We start from the raw sequence: 22,500 nt of genomic DNA, 5'->3' as shown, positions 1-22,500 counted from the left end.
CCTGCAGCAGCCTTCTCCACATAGTGCAGTTCGTTGTAGAAGAGAAAAACCCTTTAAACGTACCTGCAGCAGCCTTCTCCACATAGTGCAGTTCGTTGTAGAAGAGAGCCACTGCCGGGTATTTCTCTCTGACCACGTTGCTGATGTAATGTAGCAACGTCTGCTTCCTGTCCGTCGTCTTGGTGTCTAGTAACTGGCACACGCACACGCACACACACACACACACACACACACACACACACACACACACACACACACACACACACACACACACACACACACACACACACACACACACACACACACAATAATTAGAATGCCAATTTGTATTGGACCTAGATGTGCAGTGTACCGTAAAAACTATGCGTGCGTAAAAACAGTAAATCTAATGGATTGCAATGCTGGCAATCTGGGCAATTTGTTTAAATATTCTTGGCAGTACATATATGAGTTAAGCGTGGCTTAAGTGGCTAATTTAAGCCGGCGGCCATATTGTCTCATTGCCTGGAAGTGATTCTCTGCTCTGGTCATAAACCTCCAGTAGCCTTGCTGTTTTCTTTTCATTCGTGTTTTGTTTCTTTCCTTTTCATCATCATGTTCATCTTCTTCTTCTACTTCTTGAAGAAGAAGAGTCATGGCTGCCAGATTCCCCTGATGTCGTGTGAGCGCTCAGACGGCTCCAGACTAGCTCAGACGGCTCCAGACCAGCTCAGACTGCTCCAGACTAGCTCAGACGGCTCCAGACCAGCTCAGACTGCTCCAGACTAGCTCAGACGGCTCCAGACCAGCTCAGACTGCTCCAGACCAGCTCAGACTGCTCCAGACCAGCTCAGACTGCTCCAGACCGTCCTGAATAACTGCTAGCATGACGTCTTCAGTCTAAGATGTACAGGTCATCATCGGCGGGTTCGGCTACTAGTTTGTATCGTCCAAAGAGGAGGACGCGATCTCCCACAATGCAACAGCACATTATATTCATACAGCGGACCTTTCCCCTTGGGCTCAACCTTCCTCCAGGAGAAGGTCTCCGAATTGCATTTCCACGGATCTTTGGCATCACGTGTGTGTGTGTGTGTGTGTGTGTGTGTGTGTGTGTGTGTGTGTGTGTGTGTGTGTGTGTGTGTGTGTGTGTGTGTGTGTGTGCGTGCGCACGTGTGTGCATGTGTACATTACCAGATCTAAACTCTGCAGTTTGAATCCGTAGACAGCTCCTCTTCTACTGCTGTTCATGTAATTACCCAACGCCAGGATGATCTGAAAGTACACACAGTACATCATTAGTATACTATTATTGCTGCTTTTCATGTAATTACCCAGCGCCAGGATGATCTGATAGTAGACACAGTAAACATTAGTACTATTAACTAACACTATTATACTACTAATTATACCAGGGCACCATTAGTACTATTACTAACATTAACCCATTCTGACCGGGCACCCATTTTGGTGTCAGCATCATGTTATGCTTTAGCTATTTAAAAATAGCAGATCTACAAGCTCATATCGCGCCACCGAGTGGCGCGATACGAGCTTGTAGGTCTGCTATTTTTGAAAAATCGAAGAGCGACTGACATTTCTAGAATCCGATCTCAGGTCAGAATGGGTTAATCAGACCAGTGGGTGTCCAGTGGAAACCTCGTATGAATCTGATCTCAGGTCAGAATGGGTTAATATACTACTAATTATACAGTACAAACCTAGATGCCTCATTGGCCGCTGCAGTTCATTAGAGTGACTACTGGCCAATCACAGCACGTTGTTGGAGCAACTGCCGCTTAAGAGCTATACGTACGAAAAGACACGACCCCTCCTGCCTCTGGTTGGCGGCACATCCGTGTGCGTCACAAAAGCTTTGCCTCCTCTCGAGATACACACGCCACAGAGCCGAAGGAGGCGTCTACGTTTAGTAGTAGATACACACGCCACAGAGCCTTAGGAGGCGTCTACGTTTAGAGATACACACGCCACAGAGCCTTAGGAGGCGTCTACGTTTAGAGATACACACGCCACAGAGCCTTAGGAGGCGTCTACGTTTAGAGATACACACGCCACAGAGCCTTAGGAGGCGTCTACGTTTAGATACACACGCCACAGAGCCGAAGGAGGCGTCTACGTTTAGATACCCACGCCACAGAGCCGAAGGAGGCGTCTACGTTTAGATACCCACGCCACAGAGCCGAAGGAGGCGTCTACGTTTAGATACCCACGCCACAGAGCCTTAGGAGGCGTCTACGTTTAGATACCCACGCCACAGAGCCTTAGGAGGCGTCTACGTTTAGATACCCACGCCACAGAGCCGAAGGAGGCGTCTACGTTTAGATACCCACGCCACAGAGCCGAAGGAGGCGTCTACGTTTAGATACCCACGCCACAGAGCCTTAGGAGGCGTCTACGTTTAGATACCCACGCCACAGAGCCTTAGGAGGCGTCTACGTTTAGATACCCACGCCACAGAGCCGAAGGAGGCGTCTACGTTTAGATACACACGCCACAGAGCCGAAGGAGGCGTCTACGTTTAGATACCCACGCCACAGAGCCGAAGGAGGCGTCTACGTTTAGATACCCACGCCACAGAGCCTTAGGAGGCGTCTACGTTTAGATACCCACGCCACAGAGCCGAAGGAGGCGTCTACGTTTAGATACCCACGCCACAGAGCCTTAGGAGGCGTCTACGTTTAGATACCCACGCCACAGAGCCTTAGGAGGCGTCTACGTTTAGATACCCACGCCACAGAGCCTTAGGAGGCGTCTACGTTTAGATACCCACGCCACAGAGCCTTAGGAGGCGTCTACGTTTAGATACCCACGCCACAGAGCCTTAGGAGGCGTCTACGTTTAGATACCCACGCCACAGAGCCTTAGGAGGCGTCTACGTTTAGATACCCACGCCACAGAGCCTTAGGAGGCGTCTACGTTTAGATACCCACGCCACAGAGCCGAAGGAGGCGTCTACGTTTAGATACCCACGCCACAGAGCCTTAGGAGGCGTCTACGTTTAGATACCCACGCCACAGAGCCGAAGGAGGCGTCTACGTTTAGATACCCACGCCACAGAGCCGAAGGAGGCGTCTACGTTTAGATACCCACGCCACAGAGCCTTAGGAGGCGTCTACGTTTAGATACCCACGCCACAGAGCCTTAGGAGGCGTCTACGTTTAGATACCCACGCCACAGAGCCTTAGGAGGCGTCTACGTTTAGATACCCACGCCACAGAGCCGAAGGAGGCGTCTACGTTTAGATACCCACGCCACAGAGCCTTAGGAGGCGTCTACGTTTAGATACACACGCCACAGAGCCTTAGGAGGCGTCTACGTTTAGATACCCACGCCACAGAGCCTTAGGAGGCGTCTACGTTTAGATACCCACGCCACAGAGCCGAAGGAGGCGTCTACGTTTAGATACCCACGCCACAGAGCCTTAGGAGGCGTCTACGTTTAGATACCCACGCCACAGAGCCTTAGGAGGCGTCTACGTTTAGATACCCACGCCACAGAGCCTTAGGAGGCGTCTACGTTTAGATACCCACGCCACAGAGCCTTAGGAGGCGTCTACGTTTAGATACCCACGCCACAGAGCCGAAGGAGGCGTCTACGTTTAGATACCCACGCCACAGAGCCTTAGGAGGCGTCTACGTTTAGATACCCACGCCACAGAGCCGAAGGAGGCGTCTACGTTTAGATACCCACGCCACAGAGCCTTAGGAGGCGTCTACGTTTAGATACCCACGCCACAGAGCCTTAGGAGGCGTCTACGTTTAGATACCCACGCCACAGAGCCTTAGGAGGCGTCTACGTTTAGATACACACGCCACAGAGCCTTAGGAGGCGTCTACGTTTAGATACCCACGCCACAGAGCCGAAGGAGGCGTCTACGTTTAGATACCCACGCCACAGAGCCGAAGGAGGCGTCTACGTTTAGATACCCACGCCACAGAGCCTTAGGAGGCGTCTACGTTTAGATACACACGCCACAGAGCCGAAGGAGGCGTCTACGTTTAGATACCCACGCCACAGAGCCGAAGGAGGCGTCTACGTTTAGATACCCACGCCACAGAGCCGAAGGAGGCGTCTACGTTTAGATACCCACGCCACAGAGCCTTAGGAGGCGTCTACGTTTAGATACCCACGCCACAGAGCCGAAGGAGGCGTCTACGTTTAGATACCCACGCCACAGAGCCTTAGGAGGCGTCTACGTTTAGATACACACGCCACAGAGCCGAAGGAGGCGTCTACGTTTAGATACCCACGCCACAGAGCCGAAGGAGGCGTCTACGTTTAGATACCCACGCCACAGAGCCTTAGGAGGCGTCTACGTTTAGATACCCACGCCACAGAGCCGAAGGAGGCGTCTACGTTTAGATACCCACGCCACAGAGCCGAAGGAGGCGTCTACGTTTAGATACCCACGCCACAGAGCCTTAGGAGGCGTCTACGTTTAGATACCCACGCCACAGAGCCGAAGGAGGCGTCTACGTTTAGATACCCACGCCACAGAGCCTTAGGAGGCGTCTACGTTTAGATACCCACGCCACAGAGCCTTAGGAGGCGTCTACGTTTAGATACCCACGCCACAGAGCCTTAGGAGGCGTCTACGTTTAGATACCCACGCCACAGAGCCGAAGGAGGCGTCTACGTTTAGATACCCACGCCACAGAGCCTTAGGAGGCGTCTACGTTTAGATACCCACGCCACAGAGCCTTAGGAGGCGTCTACGTTTAGATACCCACGCCACAGAGCCTTAGGAGGCGTCTACGTTTAGATACCCACGCCACAGAGCCTTAGGAGGCGTCTACGTTTAGATACCCACGCCACAGAGCCTTAGGAGGCGTCTACGTTTAGATACCCACGCCACAGAGCCGAAGGAGGCGTCTACGTTTAGATACCCACGCCACAGAGCCGAAGGAGGCGTCTACGTTTAGATACCCACGCCACAGAGCCTTAGGAGGCGTCTACGTTTAGATACCCACGCCACAGAGCCTTAGGAGGCGTCTACGTTTAGATACCCACGCCACAGAGCCTTAGGAGGCGTCTACGTTTAGATACCCACGCCACAGAGCCGAAGGAGGCGTCTACGTTTAGATACCCACGCCACAGAGCCTTAGGAGGCGTCTACGTTTAGATACACACGCCACAGAGCCTTAGGAGGCGTCTACGTTTAGATACCCACGCCACAGAGCCTTAGGAGGCGTCTACGTTTAGATACCCACGCCACAGAGCCGAAGGAGGCGTCTACGTTTAGATACCCACGCCACAGAGCCTTAGGAGGCGTCTACGTTTAGATACCCACGCCACAGAGCCTTAGGAGGCGTCTACGTTTAGATACCCACGCCACAGAGCCTTAGGAGGCGTCTACGTTTAGATACCCACGCCACAGAGCCTTAGGAGGCGTCTACGTTTAGATACCCACGCCACAGAGCCTTAGGAGGCGTCTACGTTTAGATACCCACGCCACAGAGCCTTAGGAGGCGTCTACGTTTAGATACCCACGCCACAGAGCCGAAGGAGGCGTCTACGTTTAGATACCCACGCCACAGAGCCGAAGGAGGCGTCTACGTTTAGATACCCACGCCACAGAGCCGAAGGAGGCGTCTACGTTTAGATACCCACGCCACAGAGCCTTAGGAGGCGTCTACGTTTAGATACACACGCCACAGAGCCGAAGGAGGCGTCTACGTTTAGATACCCACGCCACAGAGCCTTAGGAGGCGTCTACGTTTAGATACCCACGCCACAGAGCCTTAGGAGGCGTCTACGTTTAGATACCCACGCCACAGAGCCTTAGGAGGCGTCTACGTTTAGATACCCACGCCACAGAGCCTTAGGAGGCGTCTACGTTTAGATACCCACGCCACAGAGCCGAAGGAGGCGTCTACGTTTAGATACCCACGCCACAGAGCCTTAGGAGGCGTCTACGTTTAGATACCCACGCCACAGAGCCGAAGGAGGCGTCTACGTTTAGATACCCACGCCACAGAGCCGAAGGAGGCGTCCACGTTTAGATACCCACGCCACAGAGCCTTAGGAGGCGTCTACGTTTAGATACACACGCCACAGAGCCTTAGGAGGCGTCTACGTTTAGATACCCACGCCACAGAGCCTTAGGAGGCGTCTACGTTTAGATACCCACGCCACAGAGCCGAAGGAGGCGTCTACGTTTAGATACCCACGCCACAGAGCCGAAGGAGGCGTCTACGTTTAGATACCCACGCCACAGAGCCTTAGGAGGCGTCTACGTTTAGATACACACGCCACAGAGCCTTAGGAGGCGTCTACGTTTAGATACCCACGCCACAGAGCCGAAGGAGGCGTCTACGTTTAGATACCCACGCCACAGAGCCGAAGGAGGCGTCTACGTTTAGATACCCACGCCACAGAGCCTTAGGAGGCGTCTACGTTTAGATACCCACGCCACAGAGCCTTAGGAGGCGTCTACGTTTAGATACCCACGCCACAGAGCCGAAGGAGGCGTCTACGTTTAGATACCCACGCCACAGAGCCTTAGGAGGCGTCTACGTTTAGATACCCACGCCACAGAGCCGAAGGAGGCGTCTACGTTTAGATACCCACGCCACAGAGCCTTAGGAGGCGTCTACGTTTAGATACCCACGCCACAGAGCCGAAGGAGGCGTCTACGTTTAGATACCCACGCCACAGAGCCTTAGGAGGCGTCTACGTTTAGATACCCACGCCACAGAGCCTTAGGAGGCGTCTACGTTTAGATACCCACGCCACAGAGCCTTAGGAGGCGTCTACGTTTAGATACCCACGCCACAGAGCCTTAGGAGGCGTCTACGTTTAGATACCCACGCCACAGAGCCTTAGGAGGCGTCTACGTTTAGATACACACGCCACAGAGCCTTAGGAGGCGTCTACGTTTAGATACCCACGCCACAGAGCCTTAGGAGGCGTCTACGTTTAGATACCCACGCCACAGAGCCTTAGGAGGCGTCTACGTTTAGATACCCACGCCACAGAGCCGAAGGAGGCGTCTACGTTTAGATACCCACGCCACAGAGCCTTAGGAGGCGTCTACGTTTAGATACCCACGCCACAGAGCCTTAGGAGGCGTCTACGTTTAGATACCCACGCCACAGAGCCTTAGGAGGCGTCTACGTTTAGATACCCACGCCACAGAGCCTTAGGAGGCGTCTACGTTTAGATACACACGCCACAGAGCCTTAGGAGGCGTCTACGTTTAGATACCCACGCCACAGAGCCGAAGGAGGCGTCTACGTTTAGATACCCACGCCACAGAGCCTTAGGAGGCGTCTACGTTTAGATACCCACGCCACAGAGCCGAAGGAGGCGTCTACGTTTAGATACCCACGCCACAGAGCCGAAGGAGGCGTCTACGTTTAGATACCCACGCCACAGAGCCTTAGGAGGCGTCTACGTTTAGATACACACGCCACAGAGCCGAAGGAGGCGTCTACGTTTAGATACCCACGCCACAGAGCCTTAGGAGGCGTCTACGTTTAGATACACACGCCACAGAGCCTTAGGAGGCGTCTACGTTTAGAGATACACACGCCACAGAGCCTTAGGAGGCGTCTACGTTTAGATACCCACGCCACAGAGCCTTAGGAGGCGTCTACGTTTAGATACACACGCCACAGAGCCTTAGGAGGCGTCTACGTTTAGAGATACACACGCCACAGAGCCGAAGGAGGCGTCTACGTTTAGTAGATACACACGCCACAGAGCCGAAGGAGGCGTCTACGTTTAGTAGATACACACGCCACAGAGCCGAAGGAGGCGTCTACGTTTAGTAGATACACACGCCACAGAGCCGAAGGAGGCGTCTACGTTTAGTAGATACACACGCCACAGAGCCGAAGGAGGCGTCTACGTTTAGTAGATACCCACGCCACAGAGCCGAAGGAGGCGTCTACGTTTAGTAGATTGAGTTCAGGCGATGACTACAAAATGTCTCGCGTAGCCGGACAACTATTCCACAATCTCTCGAAAAGTACTCACCTCTAGTATTTTCTTGAGTTTCTGGGAGGACTTTATGGACACAGAGGCAGCGATGATGGCGTGCAGTTGCTATGGAAACAGAACAAACACACCAGGTCTTCATGAATGTTGTCGACAAATCGATCTGTCCGTCTGTCTCTGTGTCTGTGTGTCAGTCTTTTATCTTACAGATGTAAACTCATTCACTGACAATCACGTGTATTGATGTTTTTTTAGCCCACAATCACGCATGTTGGGTTAATCTGCGTGTTGTGTGTTTTTACGCTAGATGTCGCTCTTCGCTAACATACCGGTAATCACCATCACACAGAGAAACATGAGATCACATGACTGCAAAATCTCATGGGACATTCTGAATACTGAGTACTTTGTACTTTTGGTACTTTAATTAGCTACATTTTGATAGTACATTTTGAATTCCGCCACTGCTTACCGGTGTCAACATGTGTATGTTGTCGGTGAAGTTTCCCATGAAGGTGCAGATGGACATGCGCTGCGTGAGTCTGTCTATCCTGCTGAACACCATCATGAAGCGGTCCTCGTCGCTCAGCGCCTCCAGAGGCTTCCTGTCCTTCTCGTACTGCCGCAGCAGCTTCACCTCGCCCTCCGTGGGCAGGAAGCGCATCAGGCACTCCACGAAGTCCACACGCACTGCGCGCAGGTCAAAGCTAGGAGGAGAAACAACGTGATTACAACAAGACTACAGATGCACCGGGCACCGGTCGAAGCTAAGGAGGAGAAGAAACAACGTAATTACAATAAGACTACAGACGCACCGCGCGCAGGTCGAAGCTAGGAGGAGAAGAAACAACGTAATTACAATAAGACTACAGACGCACCGCGCGCAGGTCGAAGCTAGGAGGAGAAGAAACAACGTAATTACAATAAGACTACAGACGCACCGCGCGCAGGTCGAAGCTAGGAGGAGAAGAAACAACGTAATTACAATAAGACTACAGACGCACCGCGCGCAGGTCGAAGCTAGGAGGAGAAGAAACAACGTAATTACAATAAGACTACAAACGCACCGCGCGCAGGTCAAAGCTAGGAGGAGAAGAAACAACGTAATTACAATAAGACTACAGATGCACCGCGCGCAGGTCGAACCTGGCTACAACAATTTAAGCATTAAGGGCCTTGCAAACGGGAAGCGAGGAACACACACGTTGTTGCCTGGATCAACAGGTCTGCTACAGGTCTGCTCACGAGGGGCGCGACAACGCAAGCTTAAAAAAAAGAGAAACCAAATCCAGGTCTGGTGAGTCGCATCAAATGCATCAAATGCATAGAGATAGTCGTCCTCTAGGATAATAAGTAAAAAAAAAAGAAATCAAGGCTTTATGGGGTGTGTAATTGATAGGAAAAACAATGGGTGAACTATCCCTTTAACAGTAACCCATTAAAACAAACAAAAAAGCATAGTATATATAAGTTGGCCATTCAAAAATAGCAGATCTGCAAGCTCACAGTGCGGAGCTTGTAGCTGCTATTTTTGAGGAAAAACAATTAAATTATTTTTTAACACAAACGTTCTCTTCTGGGTTCTCCCTGACACAAATCTCCCTGATTTCGAAGGCATTTGTAGGGTGAGAAGTTCAGTCAGACGAGAGAGACTCGGAGTAGAACCACTGCTCCTTCGCCTGGAAAGGAGCCAGCTTAGGTGGTTCAGGGCATCTGGTTATGATGCCTCTCGGGCGTCTCCCTAGGGAGGTCCTCGAGGCACGTCCCACTGGGAGGAGACCCCCGGGCATCTGGTTAGGATGCCTCTCGGGCGTCTCCATAGGGAGGTCCTCTAGGCACGTCCCACTGGGAGGAGACCCCGGAGCATCTGGTTAGGATGCCTCTCGGGCGTCTCCCTAGGGAGGTCCTCGACGCACGTCCCACTGGGAGGAGACCCCAGACCAAGGCGCAGTTGGAGGAAACACATCGACTCACTGGCCTTGGAACGCCTCGGGATCCCCCCAGGAGGAAGTCACTAATGTTGCTCTGGAGAGGGAAGTCATGGAGCACTCTGGTGGAGCTGTTGCCCCCGCGACCCGACTACGGATAAGCTGTTGAAGATGGATGGATGGATCATGGATGGATGGATTTGTAGATGAATCGGCCTCAGCCCTAAATGGGGTTATGTCCTTACGTCGTTATGGCACGGCAGATGAGCTCAAACCCTTGGCCGGCCTTGCGAAGGGTGATGGCCAGGTTCTTGGCCCGGTTGGCCTCCAGCAGAGAGACCCTGCTGGGGCCGCGCTGGGGCGCCTTCTGCTTGGGGACCACGTCCACCGCGGGGCCCTGGGCCTTGGTCTTAAACATCTCCTCAAACTCCTCCACGTCCAGCTCCTGTGAGGAGAGAAACGCACACGCACGGACACGCACGGACGCGCACGCACAGACACACACACACACACACACACACACACACACACACACACACACAGATGTCAGCGATAATGTTGTCGACTAACAAATATGACGAGAAATATCCCTCAACTATCATTTTTTTTTCACTGACGAAAACTAAGTAAAATGGCCAAAATGTATATAAGGCTTCAATTCAATTAAATCTTTATTTCAGACTCAGGGTCCATATCACATACAAAATGACAATATAAAAAGAAATATAGGCCTATGCTCAAAGTCTGTGGATGTATGTTTACTAATACAAATCTAAATCTACAAAGTAACTAGTAACTATAAGTTTTCAAATAATTGTAGTGGAGTAAAAGTACATTTATTTTCCTCTGAGATGCAGTGGAGTAGAAGTAAAAGTAGTGAAAATTGGAAATACTCCAGTACAAATACCTCAAAATGGTACGTTAAGTACAGTACTTAACCCATTCTGACCGGGCACCCATTTTGGTGTCAGCATCATGTTATGCTTTAGCTATTGAGAAATAGCAGATCTACAAGCTCATATCGCGCCACCGAGTGGCGCGATACGAGCTTGTAGGTCTGCTATTTTTTGAAAAATCGAAGACACTTTTAGAATCTGATCTCAGGTCAGAATGGGTTAATAATGAAACTGTCAGGATGTAATAGACATTTTTATAATCTGATCTCAGGTCAGAATGGGTTAAGTAAATGTACTTAGTTACTTTCCACCAGTGGTTACAAGCGGCCGTGTGTTAGTGTTAGTAGGTCACACAGATAGATAAATACATGATGTCATGAGGTCAGGTCAGTAATCCTGGGAAATGAAAATGCAGAGGAATACAAATCTGTCACACTAAAGTAGCATAGCTGAGGCTTTGTGGGCTAGAGATTGGGTTTTGTTCCCGACCACAAATATTAACACTAATTAAATTAAGCCTTGGTCGTTTATACTTTCTATAGTCAAACCCACGGGGTGCCTTGGACGTGTATAGGCGTCTTTAGGTCTTTTTTTTATTGATTGTTTGTCTTTAATTAAAACATTTCTTGGAGGAATTCCTCAGCAAAAACAGTGTTAAAGATGGAGTGCCACAATTTTTTTTATTTTTCCAGTTTTGCATACATGTGTCTATGAGGTGACAGTACTTCATTAGACACCCTGGAGTTGTTTTTATGTGCAATGGTGTATTCACTTTGTATTTAGGGTTTCTTCCTGGAGGCCGAACCCTTGACAGTCAAACGGGCAAATGAAAGAAAAACAGTAATATAGTGACACCACACTATCAGCCCCTCCCCTAACCCCTCCCCCTTTATCATACAACTACAGCTGTGGGTGCGGCATCAGTTCAGGTGGATCACCACCCATCACCACCCACCAGGCAATCCAGGCATACTTAATGAACTGGGGGGCGTGTCCACATAAAAGCATGATTTTAACAAATACTGTACACTTTTTGGAAAAAGTTATCCCCCCTTATATTGTAATAATACCTGATGATCATGTTTTAGGGTGGAAAAAAGGTAGTGGCACTCCATCTTTAACAATGTTATATTATGATACGATATTTAGCCATATACTAGCTTCGTTGTTTCCATTGTGCGTGCGGTGCATGTGTGCGTGTGTGCCGTGCCGTGCGTGCGGTGCATGTGTGCGTGTGTGCAGTGCGTGCGGTGCATGTGTGCGTGTGTGCCGTGCCGTGCGTGCGGTGCATGTGTGCGTGTGTGCAGTGCGTGCGGTGCATGTGTGTGTGCGTGCCTGCAGTATCCTCTCGTCGTCCATGTCGTTATACACGGTACCGTTGATCATACTGGGCTTCAGAGCCACCCAGTTAAACACTGGCAATCTGAACTTCGTCTGAATGGGCTTCTTTATCTTTACCGCTGGGGGGGGGGGGGGGGGGGGGGGGGAAGAGAGAGAGAGAGAGAGAGAGAGAGAGAGAGAGAGAGAGAGAGAGAGAGAGAGAGAGAGAGAGATTTGATTTTAAAGAGTCCTTTATAAATCCATTCTAGACGGGAACCCCTTTTGGTGTTTTAAGCATTACGGTATAATATGTTATACTTTATAGCTATTGAAAAATAGCAGATCTACAAGCTCATAGATAAAAATCGTTGAATCTTTGAATATATATTCTTTCACGGCAAACGTTTTTTAACTCAAATCGTTGCTTCTGGGGGGGGGGGGGGGGCATGGAACAACATATTTTCAGATGGGTGTCGGCGGCCAAATACATATATTTTTGGAGGTCCTTGACATGAAAATGTTTGAGAACCACTGACATAAAAAACACAGGGTTTTTCAGAAAACTGTCAGGATTTAGAAGACATTTGTAGAATCGATCTCAGGTCTGAATGGGTTATTATAAGCACTGCCGGGTGATACAAGCCATTACATAACCCTCGTCTACATGCCTAACTTAGGTGCTATGTTCCAAAAATAAATCAGAAAGAGAATGGCAGCTCATCATGATCTCCCACTGTGCACAATACTCCCTCTATTGCCCACTTTAAACACCAGAGAGAGAGAGACCTTTAAAACACTGATATACAAAATGTTGCATCACATCTACAACACCCCAACATCTTTTTTTCACTGACGAAAACTAAATGGAAACTAAATGAAAATGAGCTATGATGACAAAATGAATCGACAATTATAAATGTATAGACAATTTCGTCAAAAAAAAAAAAAAAAAGACTAAAATGTTAGGAAGGGACTAGTGGACAAGAGTTCCAGTATAAGTCATTTTACACTTGGTTGCATGCTGAAAATAGCTGATCTACAAGCTCACAACGCGTCACGCTGCGACGCGTTGTGAGCTTGTAGATCGGCTACTACATGTGTACACTTTTTTTTGTTTTGTTTTTCAAAAGGGCACATTGCCAAAAGCGCAGGGGGTGCACTATCTGTGCACGCCACTGCAGGCCACAGTACGTCTACGTAGGTGGTACGCTTTCTTTCCCCTCCTGGCTTTGCACTGGGGTTGGCTCCAAATAGAGTTAAAGGAGAATTCCATGCTAGAATGCTTTCTTATCTTTCTTACCTTTCTTTGTAGTTGTTATGTCCCCACCAAAGAGGTCCAGGTGTTTTTTTGTGCAAAAACTCCTTATTGGCTATTTTCCCTACCATAAGCCCTCAATTAATTGCATTGCATTGAATGGGAATTGAATGGGGCGTTATGCTAGTTCGCTTATTTCCATCGAAAGAAGTAGTAAAGTGTGCCGCTTGGGATATTATTTACATTATGAAGAGAGGATATATACAAAGAAATTATATTTTTGAGCGATGGAAATAAGCGAATTAGCACAACACCCCATAGCCCCATTCAATTCCCATTCCATTCAATGCAATTCATTTAGGGCTTATGGTAGGGGAAACAGCCAATAAGGAGCTTTTGCACAAAATAACACCTGGACCTCTTTGGTGGAGACGTAACAACTACAAAGAAAGGTAAGAAAGCCTTTTAGTATGGAATTCTCCTTTAATTTGCTTAGGCGTAACACAAAATTAAATAAAACAACAAACTAATACAATACAAATTATCCTTTTAATTTAACTGTATGATTAAAATGAAAGAGAGCTTGTGATTGGTTCTCCTACCTGCCAGTCCAGAGCTGAAGATGACCGTCGGCCCACAGCCAGGAAGGGGAGGGGCAACGGGAGGAGGGGGAGGGGGCATGGGCATGGAGCTGGAGCTTAACTCACTAGTGCGACAGGGAGGGGGAGGGGGTGGCGGGGGAGGGGGAGGAGTGGGGGGAGGAGCTAGGTAGGGACCGTTGGACACTGAGGAGAGGAGAGGAGAGGGGAGAGGAGAGGAGAGGAGAGGAGAGGAGAGGAGAGGAGAGGAGAGGAGAGGAGAGGAGAGGAGAGGAGAGGAGAGGAGAGGAGAGGAGAGGAGAGGAGAGGAGAGGTTATTATTAATTTCACAGTACAGGTTTATTTCAATGTATTGAGACAGACAATGAAATGGTTACGTCACAGCTTAGCGGCGATTGGCTGAAGCCACCTGTCACTCACCGGTGCCCGGCATCGGCGGAGGAGGAGGGGGAGGGGGCGGGACCATCATGCCCTGAGCTCCGCCCATCCCCGGATCCAGGCTGTGATAGGCTAGAGTCTCTGGGCTGTGATAGGCTAGAGTCTCGGGGCCGTGATAGGCCAGAGTCTCGGGGCCGTGATAGGATAGAGTCTCGGGGCTAGGACGCACAAATCATAGATAATTAGTATTAGTCATCATTAGATGACATCCATCAATCAATCCGATATCCGCCGCGAGCATGGAAATGGTGCCGGGTTTGCGTATAAGGACACGCTGTGATTGGCCAGTAGTCGGCGCAAACGCAGTGCATTCTGGGATGGATTGGGCAAACTCATGAGCGTGCTGGCCGTTGACTATCATTGCACGCGTTCAGCGTTCACGTGTCATCATCGTGAACGTGCGCAATGATAGTCAACGGACCAGCGAGTTCATGTGTTTGGCCCAGCGCCGCAATACCAAATTCGGCCACTATGTCCATTTCGCCTCAGGGTTTCCTCCAGATGCCGTCTCTATTAATATATGCTCTAAGACTTTATCTCCTTCCCTACTACTGGTAGGAAGGGGTGGGGGGGGGGGGCATGGCCATTTACACACACCCGGCACCATTACCATGCTCGCATTGTCCACCCACACATCCTACCTGGGTGCCAGTGCGGGTGGGGGTGGTGAGGGACAGGCAGACAGACAGGCTGTCTCACTGACGCCCCCGTCTCCCTCTCCTCTCTGGGGCTGAGCAGGAACGGGGCTCCCCGGCTGCTGCTGCTGCTGCTGCGTCACGTCCTGTCTGTCCATTTCCTGTGCCTGTCTGTCCACGTCCTGCATCTGTCTGTCCAGACGGCTCTGTCTGCGGATGGTCTGGTCCTTCTCGCGCACCATGCGACGCAGCGTGTGCACCTGGGAGTTAGCGCTGGCATAGCCGTCCTGTTATATAGAAGACTTAGCATTTAGCGCTAGCATAGCCGTCCCTATAGAAGACTCTAAGCGAACATCGCAACATTCGACGCAGCAACTTGCACGCTTCAGCGCGTTCGGTGGTGTCTCTCGTGGCTCAAATACACTTGAGACGGCGCCCCTCCCCCTCCGCCACGGTCTAAAACACTACTTTATATCCCCTACTAGCGGGACCATTTACTCAAACCCCAAGATGATTCCATGCTTGCTACAGTATATAGAAACAATAGCAGTTAGAGCTAGCATAGCTGTTGTCCAGGTCCTTGGTGGTTCTACAGATCTACATTATACTGACCCTGATGTTGTCCAGGTCCTTGGTGGTTCTACAGATCTACATTATACTGACCCTGATGTTGTCCAGATCCTTGGTGGTTCTTCAGATCTACATTATACTGACCCTGATGTTGTCCAGGTCCTTGGTGGTTCTACAGATCTACATTATACTGACCCTGATGTTGTCCAGGTCCTTGGTGGTTCTACAGATCTACATTATACTGACCCTGATGTTGTCCAGGTCCTTGGTGGTTCTACAGATCTACATTATACTGACCCTGATGTTGTCCAGGTCCTTGGTGGTTCTACAGATCTACATTATACTGACCCTGATGTTGTCCAGATCCTTGGTGGTTCTTCAGATCTACATTATACTGACCCTGATGTTGTCCAGATCCTTGGTGGTTCTACAGATCTACATTATACTGACCCTGATGTTGTCCAGATCCTTGGTGGTTCTTCAGATCTACATTATACTGACCCTGATGTTGTCCAGATCCTTGGTGGTTCTTCAGATCTACATTATACTGACCCTGATGTTGTCCAGGTCCTTGTTGGTTCTACAGATCTACATTATACTGACCCTGATGTTGTCCAGGTCCTTGTTGGTTCTACAGATCTACATTATACTGACCCTGATGTTGTCCAGGTCCTTGTTGGTTCTACAGATCTACATTATACTGACCCTGATGTTGTCCAGATCCTTGGTGGTTCTACAGATCTACATTATACTGACCCTGATGTTGTCCAGGTCCTTGGTGGTTCTACAGATCTACATTATACTGACCCTGATGTTGTCCAGGTCCTTGTTGGTCTGCATCAGCTGTTTCTCCAACTCTACGATCTTGGCCATCGCCTCGTTCTCCACGTCCAGCATCCTTTCTGACATCTGCGCACACACACACACACACACACACACACACACACACACACACACACACACACACACACACACACACACACACACACACACACACACACACACACACACACACACACACACACACACACACAAGTAGTATTAAGCCACGTTTACACATTGTAACGATTGGATCGGAAAACTACAAAGTGCCGTTGCGTTCTTTTAACTTTTCATTCCGTTTTACACAGAGACGCAAACCACTTCAGTTCTACTTCCTATCACAGCTGATGTTTTACTCCGGTTTAATAGCATACGCAGCGTGCGCCATCCATGATGTCACACGTTTAGCTGTTTCCCCCGCATTGCATGTTTATATGGAGACGCGAGGCGGAGCGATTTCACTATGGAAGTGGGTTTATATGGAGACGCGAGGCGGAGCGATTTCACTATGGAAGTGGGTTTATATGAGAGACGCGAGGCGGAGCGTTTTCACTATGGAAGTGGGTTCATATGGAGACGCGAGGCGGAGCGTTTTCACTATGGAAGTGGGTTTATATGGAGACGCGAGGCGGAGCGTTTTCACTATGGAAGTGGGTTTATATGGAGACGCGAGGCGGAGCGTTTTCACTATGGAAGTGGGTTTATATGGAGACGCGAGGCGGAGCGTTTTCACTATGGAAGTGGGTTTATATGGAGACGCGAGGCGGAGCGATTTCACTATGGAAGTGGGTTTATATGGAGACGCGAGGCGGAGCGTTTTCACTATGGAAGTGGGTTTATATGGAGACGCGAGGCGGAGCGTGTTCACTATGGAAGTGGGTTTATATGGAGACGCGAGGCGGAGCGTTTTCACTATGGAAGTGGGTTTATATGGAGACGCGAGGCGGAGCGTTTTCACTATGGAAGTGGGTTTATATAGAGACGCGAGGCGGAGCGTTTTCACTATGGAAGTGGGTTTATATGGAGACGCGAGGCGGAGCGTGTTCACTATGGAAGTGGGTTTATATGGAGACGCGAGGCGGAGCGTGTTCACTATGGAAGTGGGTTTATATGGAGACGCGAGGCGGAGCGTTTTCACTATGGAAGTGGGTTTATATGGAGACGCGAGGCGGAGCGTTTTCACTATGGAAGTGGGTTTATATGGAGACGCGAGGCGGAGCGTTTTCACTATGGAAGTGGGTTTATATGGAGACGCGAGGCGGAGCGTTTTCACTATGGAAGTGGGTTTATATGGAGACGCGAGGCGGAGCGTGTTCACTATGGAAGTGGGTTTATATGGAGACGCGAGGCGGAGCGTTTTCACTATGGAAGTGGGTTTATATGGAGACGCGAGGCGGAGCGTTTTCACTATGGAAGTGGGTTTATATGGAGACGCGAGGCGGAGCGTTTTCACTATGGAAGTGGGTTTATATGGAGACGCGAGGCGGAGCGTTTTCACTATGGAAGTGGGTTTATATGGAGACGCGAGGCGGAGCGTTTTCACTATGGAAGTGGGTTTATATGGAGACGCGAGGCGGAGCGTTTTCACTATGGAAGTGGGTTTATATGGAGACGCGAGGCGGAGCGTTTTCACTATGGAAGTGGGTTTATATGGAGACGCGAGGCGGAGCGTTTTCACTATGGAAGTGGGTTTATATGGAGACGCGAGGCGGAGCGTTTTCACTATGGAAGTGGGTTTATATGGAGACGCGAGGCGGAGCGTTTTCACTATGGAAGTGGGTTTATATGAGAGACGCGAGGCGGAGCGTTTTCACTATGGAAGTGGGTTTATATGGAGACGCGAGGCGGAGCGTTTTCACTATGGAAGTGGGTTTATATGGAGACGCGAGGCGGAGCGTTTTCACTATGGAAGTGGGTTTATATGGAGACGCGAGGCGGAGCGTTTTCACTATGGAAGTGGGTTTATATGGAGACGCGAGGCGGAGCGTGTTCACTATGGAAGTGGGTTTATATGGAGACGCGAGGCGGAGCGTTTTCACTATGGAAGTGGGTTTATATGGAGACGCGAGGCGGAGCGTGTTCACTATGGAAGTGGGTTTATATGGAGACGCGAGGCGGAGCGTTTTCACTATGGAAGTGGGTTTATATGGAGACGCGAGGCGGAGCGTTTTCACTATGGAAGTGGGTTTATATGGAGACGCGAGGCGGAGCGTTTTCACTATGGAAGTGGGTTTATATGGAGACGCGAGGCGGAGCGTTTTCACTATGGAAGTGGGTTTATATGGAGACGCGAGGCGGAGCGTTTTCACTTTGGAAGTGGGTTTATATGGAGACGCGAGGCGGAGCGTTTTCACTATGGAAGTGGGTTTATATGGAGACGCGAGGCGGAGCGTTTTCACTATGGAAGTGGGTTTATATGAGAGACGCGAGGCGGAGCGTTTTCACTATGGAAGTGGGTTTATATGGAGACGCGAGGCGGAGCGTTTTCACTATGGAAGTGGGTTTATATGGAGACGCGAGGCGGAGCGTTTTCACTATGGAAGTGGGTTTATATGAGAGACGCGAGGCGGAGCGTTTTCACTATGGAAGTGGGTTTATATGGAGACGCGAGGCGGAGCGTTTTCACTATGGAAGTGGGTTTATATGGAGACGCGAGGCGGAGCGTTTTCACTATGGAAGTGGGTTTATATGGAGACGCGAGGCGGAGCGTTTTCACTATGGAAATGGGTTTATATGGAGACACGAGGCAGAGCGTTTTCACTATGGAAGTGGGTTTATATGGAGACGCGAGGCGGAGCGTATTCACTATGGAAGTGGGTTTATATGAGAGACGCGAGGCGGAGCGTTTTCACTATGGAAGTGGGTTTATATGAGAGACGCGAGGCGGAGCGTTTTCACTATGGAAGTGGGTTTATATGGAGACGCGAGGCGGAGCGTATTCACTATGGAAGTGGGTTTATATGAGAGACGCGAGGCGGAGCGTTTTCACTATGGAACTGGGTTTATATGAGAGACGCGAGGCGGAGCGTTTTCACTATGGAAGTGGATTTATATGGAGACGCGAGGCGGAGCGTTTTCACTATGGAAGTGGGTTTATATGGAGACGCAAGGCGGAGCGTTTTCACTATGGAAGTGGGTTTATATGGAGACGCGAGGCGGAGCGTTTTCACTATGGAAGTGGGTTTATATGGAGACGCGAGGCGGAGCGTTTTCACTATGGAAGTGGGTTTATATGAGAGACGCGAGGCGGAGCGTGTTCACTATGGAAGTGGGTTTATATGGAGACGCGAGGCGGAGCGTTTTCACTATGGAAGTGGGTTTATATGGAGACGCGAGGCGGAGCGTGTTCACTATGGAAGTGGGTTTATATGGAGACGCGAGGCGGAGCGTGTTCACTATGGAAGTGGGTTTATATGGAGACGCGAGGCGGAGCGTTTTCACTATGGAAGTGGGTTTATATGGAGACGCGAGGCGGAGCGTGTTCACTATGGAAGTGGGTTTATATGGAGACGCGAGGCAGAGCGTTTTCACTATGGAAGTGGGTTTATATGGAGACGCGAGGCGGAGCGTGTTCACTATGGAAGTGGGTTTATATGGAGACGCGAGGCGGAGCGTGTTCACTATGGAAGTGGGTTTATATGGAGACGCGAGGCGGAGCGTGTTCACTATGGAAGTGGGTTTCACTTTGTTGCGTTCTTTCTCCAACCCCTGATAATGCCGTTGCCGTCTCAACGGGGCCCAGCCTAGTTACCGTGGCGACGTTGTCCTCCAGTTCCTCCACTCTCTCCAGGGCAGCCGTCTTGGTCTCGGCGTCCTCCAGAAGCGTCCCCACATCAAACACGTTGTCCAGATACGCCTGGATCTGAACCTGCAACCTGTCCGACTCTGTGCTCTTTAGACGCTGCGCACACAGACAGACAGACAGACAGACAGACAGACAGACAGACAGACAGACAGACAGACAGACAGACAGACAGACAGACAGACAGACAGACAGACAGACAGACAGACAGACAGACAGACAGACAGACAGACAGACAGACAGACAGACAGACAGACAGACAGACAGACAGACAGACAGACAGACAGACAGACAGACAGACAGACAGACAGACAGACAGACATGAGACAGACGTGAGAGAGAGATGTTGTAAAAGATATTACAGCTACTACACCAGATGTTGTTGTGCGTGCGTGCGTGCGTGCGTGCGTGCGTGCGTGCGTGCGTGCGTGCGTGCGTGCGTGCGTGCGTATGCGTGCGTATACCTCCAGATGGTCGTCCAGGCACAGCTTGGTGAAGTCGTACTGCAGATGAACTCTAAAGTTCATGTCTTCTACGGAATGCACCACGATGTTGATGAACTGCATGCAGGCCACCTGGAGAGGAACGGACAGTTACTGTAATGATGTTCTCTGACACTGGTTCCATGCCAAGGACCCCCACAATGATACTCATTAGCCTGCGGACCCCCCATTTTAAAATACATGCCAAGGACCCCCATAAGAGAAGATTTCTGTGGCTAGAGCCCCCGGTTTGACATGCATTAGGCTGCGGGCCCCTATTTAATGGCATTTCTCTGGGACCCCAATACATACTGTAAAATCAAACTTAATTTACTCAGAGTGCACAAAATGTGTGCACATTTGTACACTCTCTGAGTTACAGACCCATAAGGGTCCATTTGGTTCCTAACTATCCTTTAGATGGGGACCCCCTGGAACTCCCTCAAGGACCCCTGGGCGTCCCCGGACCCCACTTTGGGAACCACTGTTCTAAACTGTTTGCCCCGGGACTCAATAGTGAATAGCAGATCTACAAGCGCACAACCTGTCGCTTTGCAAAAAACATAATAATGATAATTAACTGTGAGTTAATTATCATTATTATGTTTTTTGTGTTTTATATATACATTCTTTTAATGTGGGAAACGAAGAACGCAATCTAACTTAAAAGGTAAGGAAATACGAAAAAGAAAATAGATGGCCGTGGGTGGATTATTTTTGTATTTAATCCGGCAGTGAATAACACAACACGACACAACGCAACGCAACGCAACGCAACGCAACGCAACGCAACGCAACGCAACGCAACGCAACGCAACGCAACGCAACGCAACGCAACGCAACGCAACGCAACACAACACAACACAACACAACGCAACGCAACACAACACAACACAACACAACACAACACAACGCAACACAACACAAGATGATATAAGACCCACCATGAAGTCGATGTTGTCGTCCTCATTTTTAAAATGCTCCATGAGCTTCTCGAAACGCAAGGACTCCGAACACACCTGAGAACAATCAGTCAATCAATCAATCAATCAATCAATCAAGAACCTAGTTGATATACTGTAGTCTAAGTGATGGTTTGGTGGTCTAATGATCAGGGTCTCACCACTTTGAAGTGGTCTAGTGGTCAAATGGTCTCACCACTTTGAAACTTTGAAGTGGTCTAGTGGTCAAAATGGTCTCACCACTTTGAAACTTTGAAGTGGTCTAGTGGTCAAAATGGTCTCACCGTTTTGAAACTTTGAAGTGGTCTAGTGGTCAAATGGTCTCACCACTTTGAAACTTTGAAGTGGTCTAGTGGTCAAATGGTCTCACCACTTTGAAACTTTGAAGTGGTCTAGTGGTCAAATGGTCTCACCACTTTGAAACTTTGAAGTGGTCTAGTGGTCAAATGGTCTCACCGTTTTGAAACTTTGAAGTGGTCTAGTGGTCAAATGGTCTCACCGTTTTGAAACTTTGAAGTGGTCTAGTGGTCAAATGGTCTCACCGTTTTGAAACTTTGAAGTGGTCTAGTGGTCAAATGGTCTCACCGTTTTGAAACTTTGAAGTGGTCTAGTGGTCAAATGGTCTCAACACTTTGAAACTTTGAAGTGGTCTAGTGGTCAAATGGTCTCACCACTTTGAAACTTTGAAGTGGTCTAGTGGTCAAATGGTCTCACCACTTTGAAACTTTGAAGTGGTCTAGTGGTCAAATGGTCTCACCACTTTGAAACTTTGAAGTGGTCTAGTGGTCAAATGGTCTCACCACTTTGAAACTTTGAAGTGGTCTAGTGGTCAAATGGTCTCACCACTTTG

The 22,500-nt window shown here is 49.7% G+C and overlaps 1 protein-coding gene across 1 annotated transcript in view; it reads right to left on the bottom strand.

Annotated features, from left to right (window-relative positions):
• Positions 1-22,500, bottom strand: part of LOC310854009 (formin-like protein 2) — a gene marked incomplete at both ends in the record, with an annotated part of 38,694 nt that overhangs the window by 3,893 nt on the left and 12,301 nt on the right. Inside the window, 13 exon segments of the mRNA XM_083758482.1 lie at positions 64-193; positions 1,174-1,254; positions 7,981-8,049; positions 8,414-8,648; positions 10,115-10,314; positions 12,101-12,225; positions 13,943-14,125; positions 14,360-14,463; positions 15,019-15,299; positions 16,390-16,491; positions 20,156-20,305; positions 20,671-20,781; positions 21,633-21,707. Coding sequence (XP_083614608.1) covers positions 64-193; positions 1,174-1,254; positions 7,981-8,049; positions 8,414-8,648; positions 10,115-10,314; positions 12,101-12,225; positions 13,943-14,125; positions 14,360-14,463; positions 15,019-15,299; positions 16,390-16,491; positions 20,156-20,305; positions 20,671-20,781; positions 21,633-21,707 — 1,846 coding nt within the window.

This window comes from Protomyctophum parallelum (genome assembly GCF_964188405.1).
Source record: "Protomyctophum parallelum genome assembly, chromosome: 23".
NCBI classification, from domain to species: Eukaryota; Metazoa; Chordata; class Actinopteri; order Myctophiformes; family Myctophidae; genus Protomyctophum; species Protomyctophum parallelum.
The sequence above is the reverse complement of the archived record's forward strand: the minus strand, read 5'-3'. Positions and strand labels throughout refer to the sequence as shown.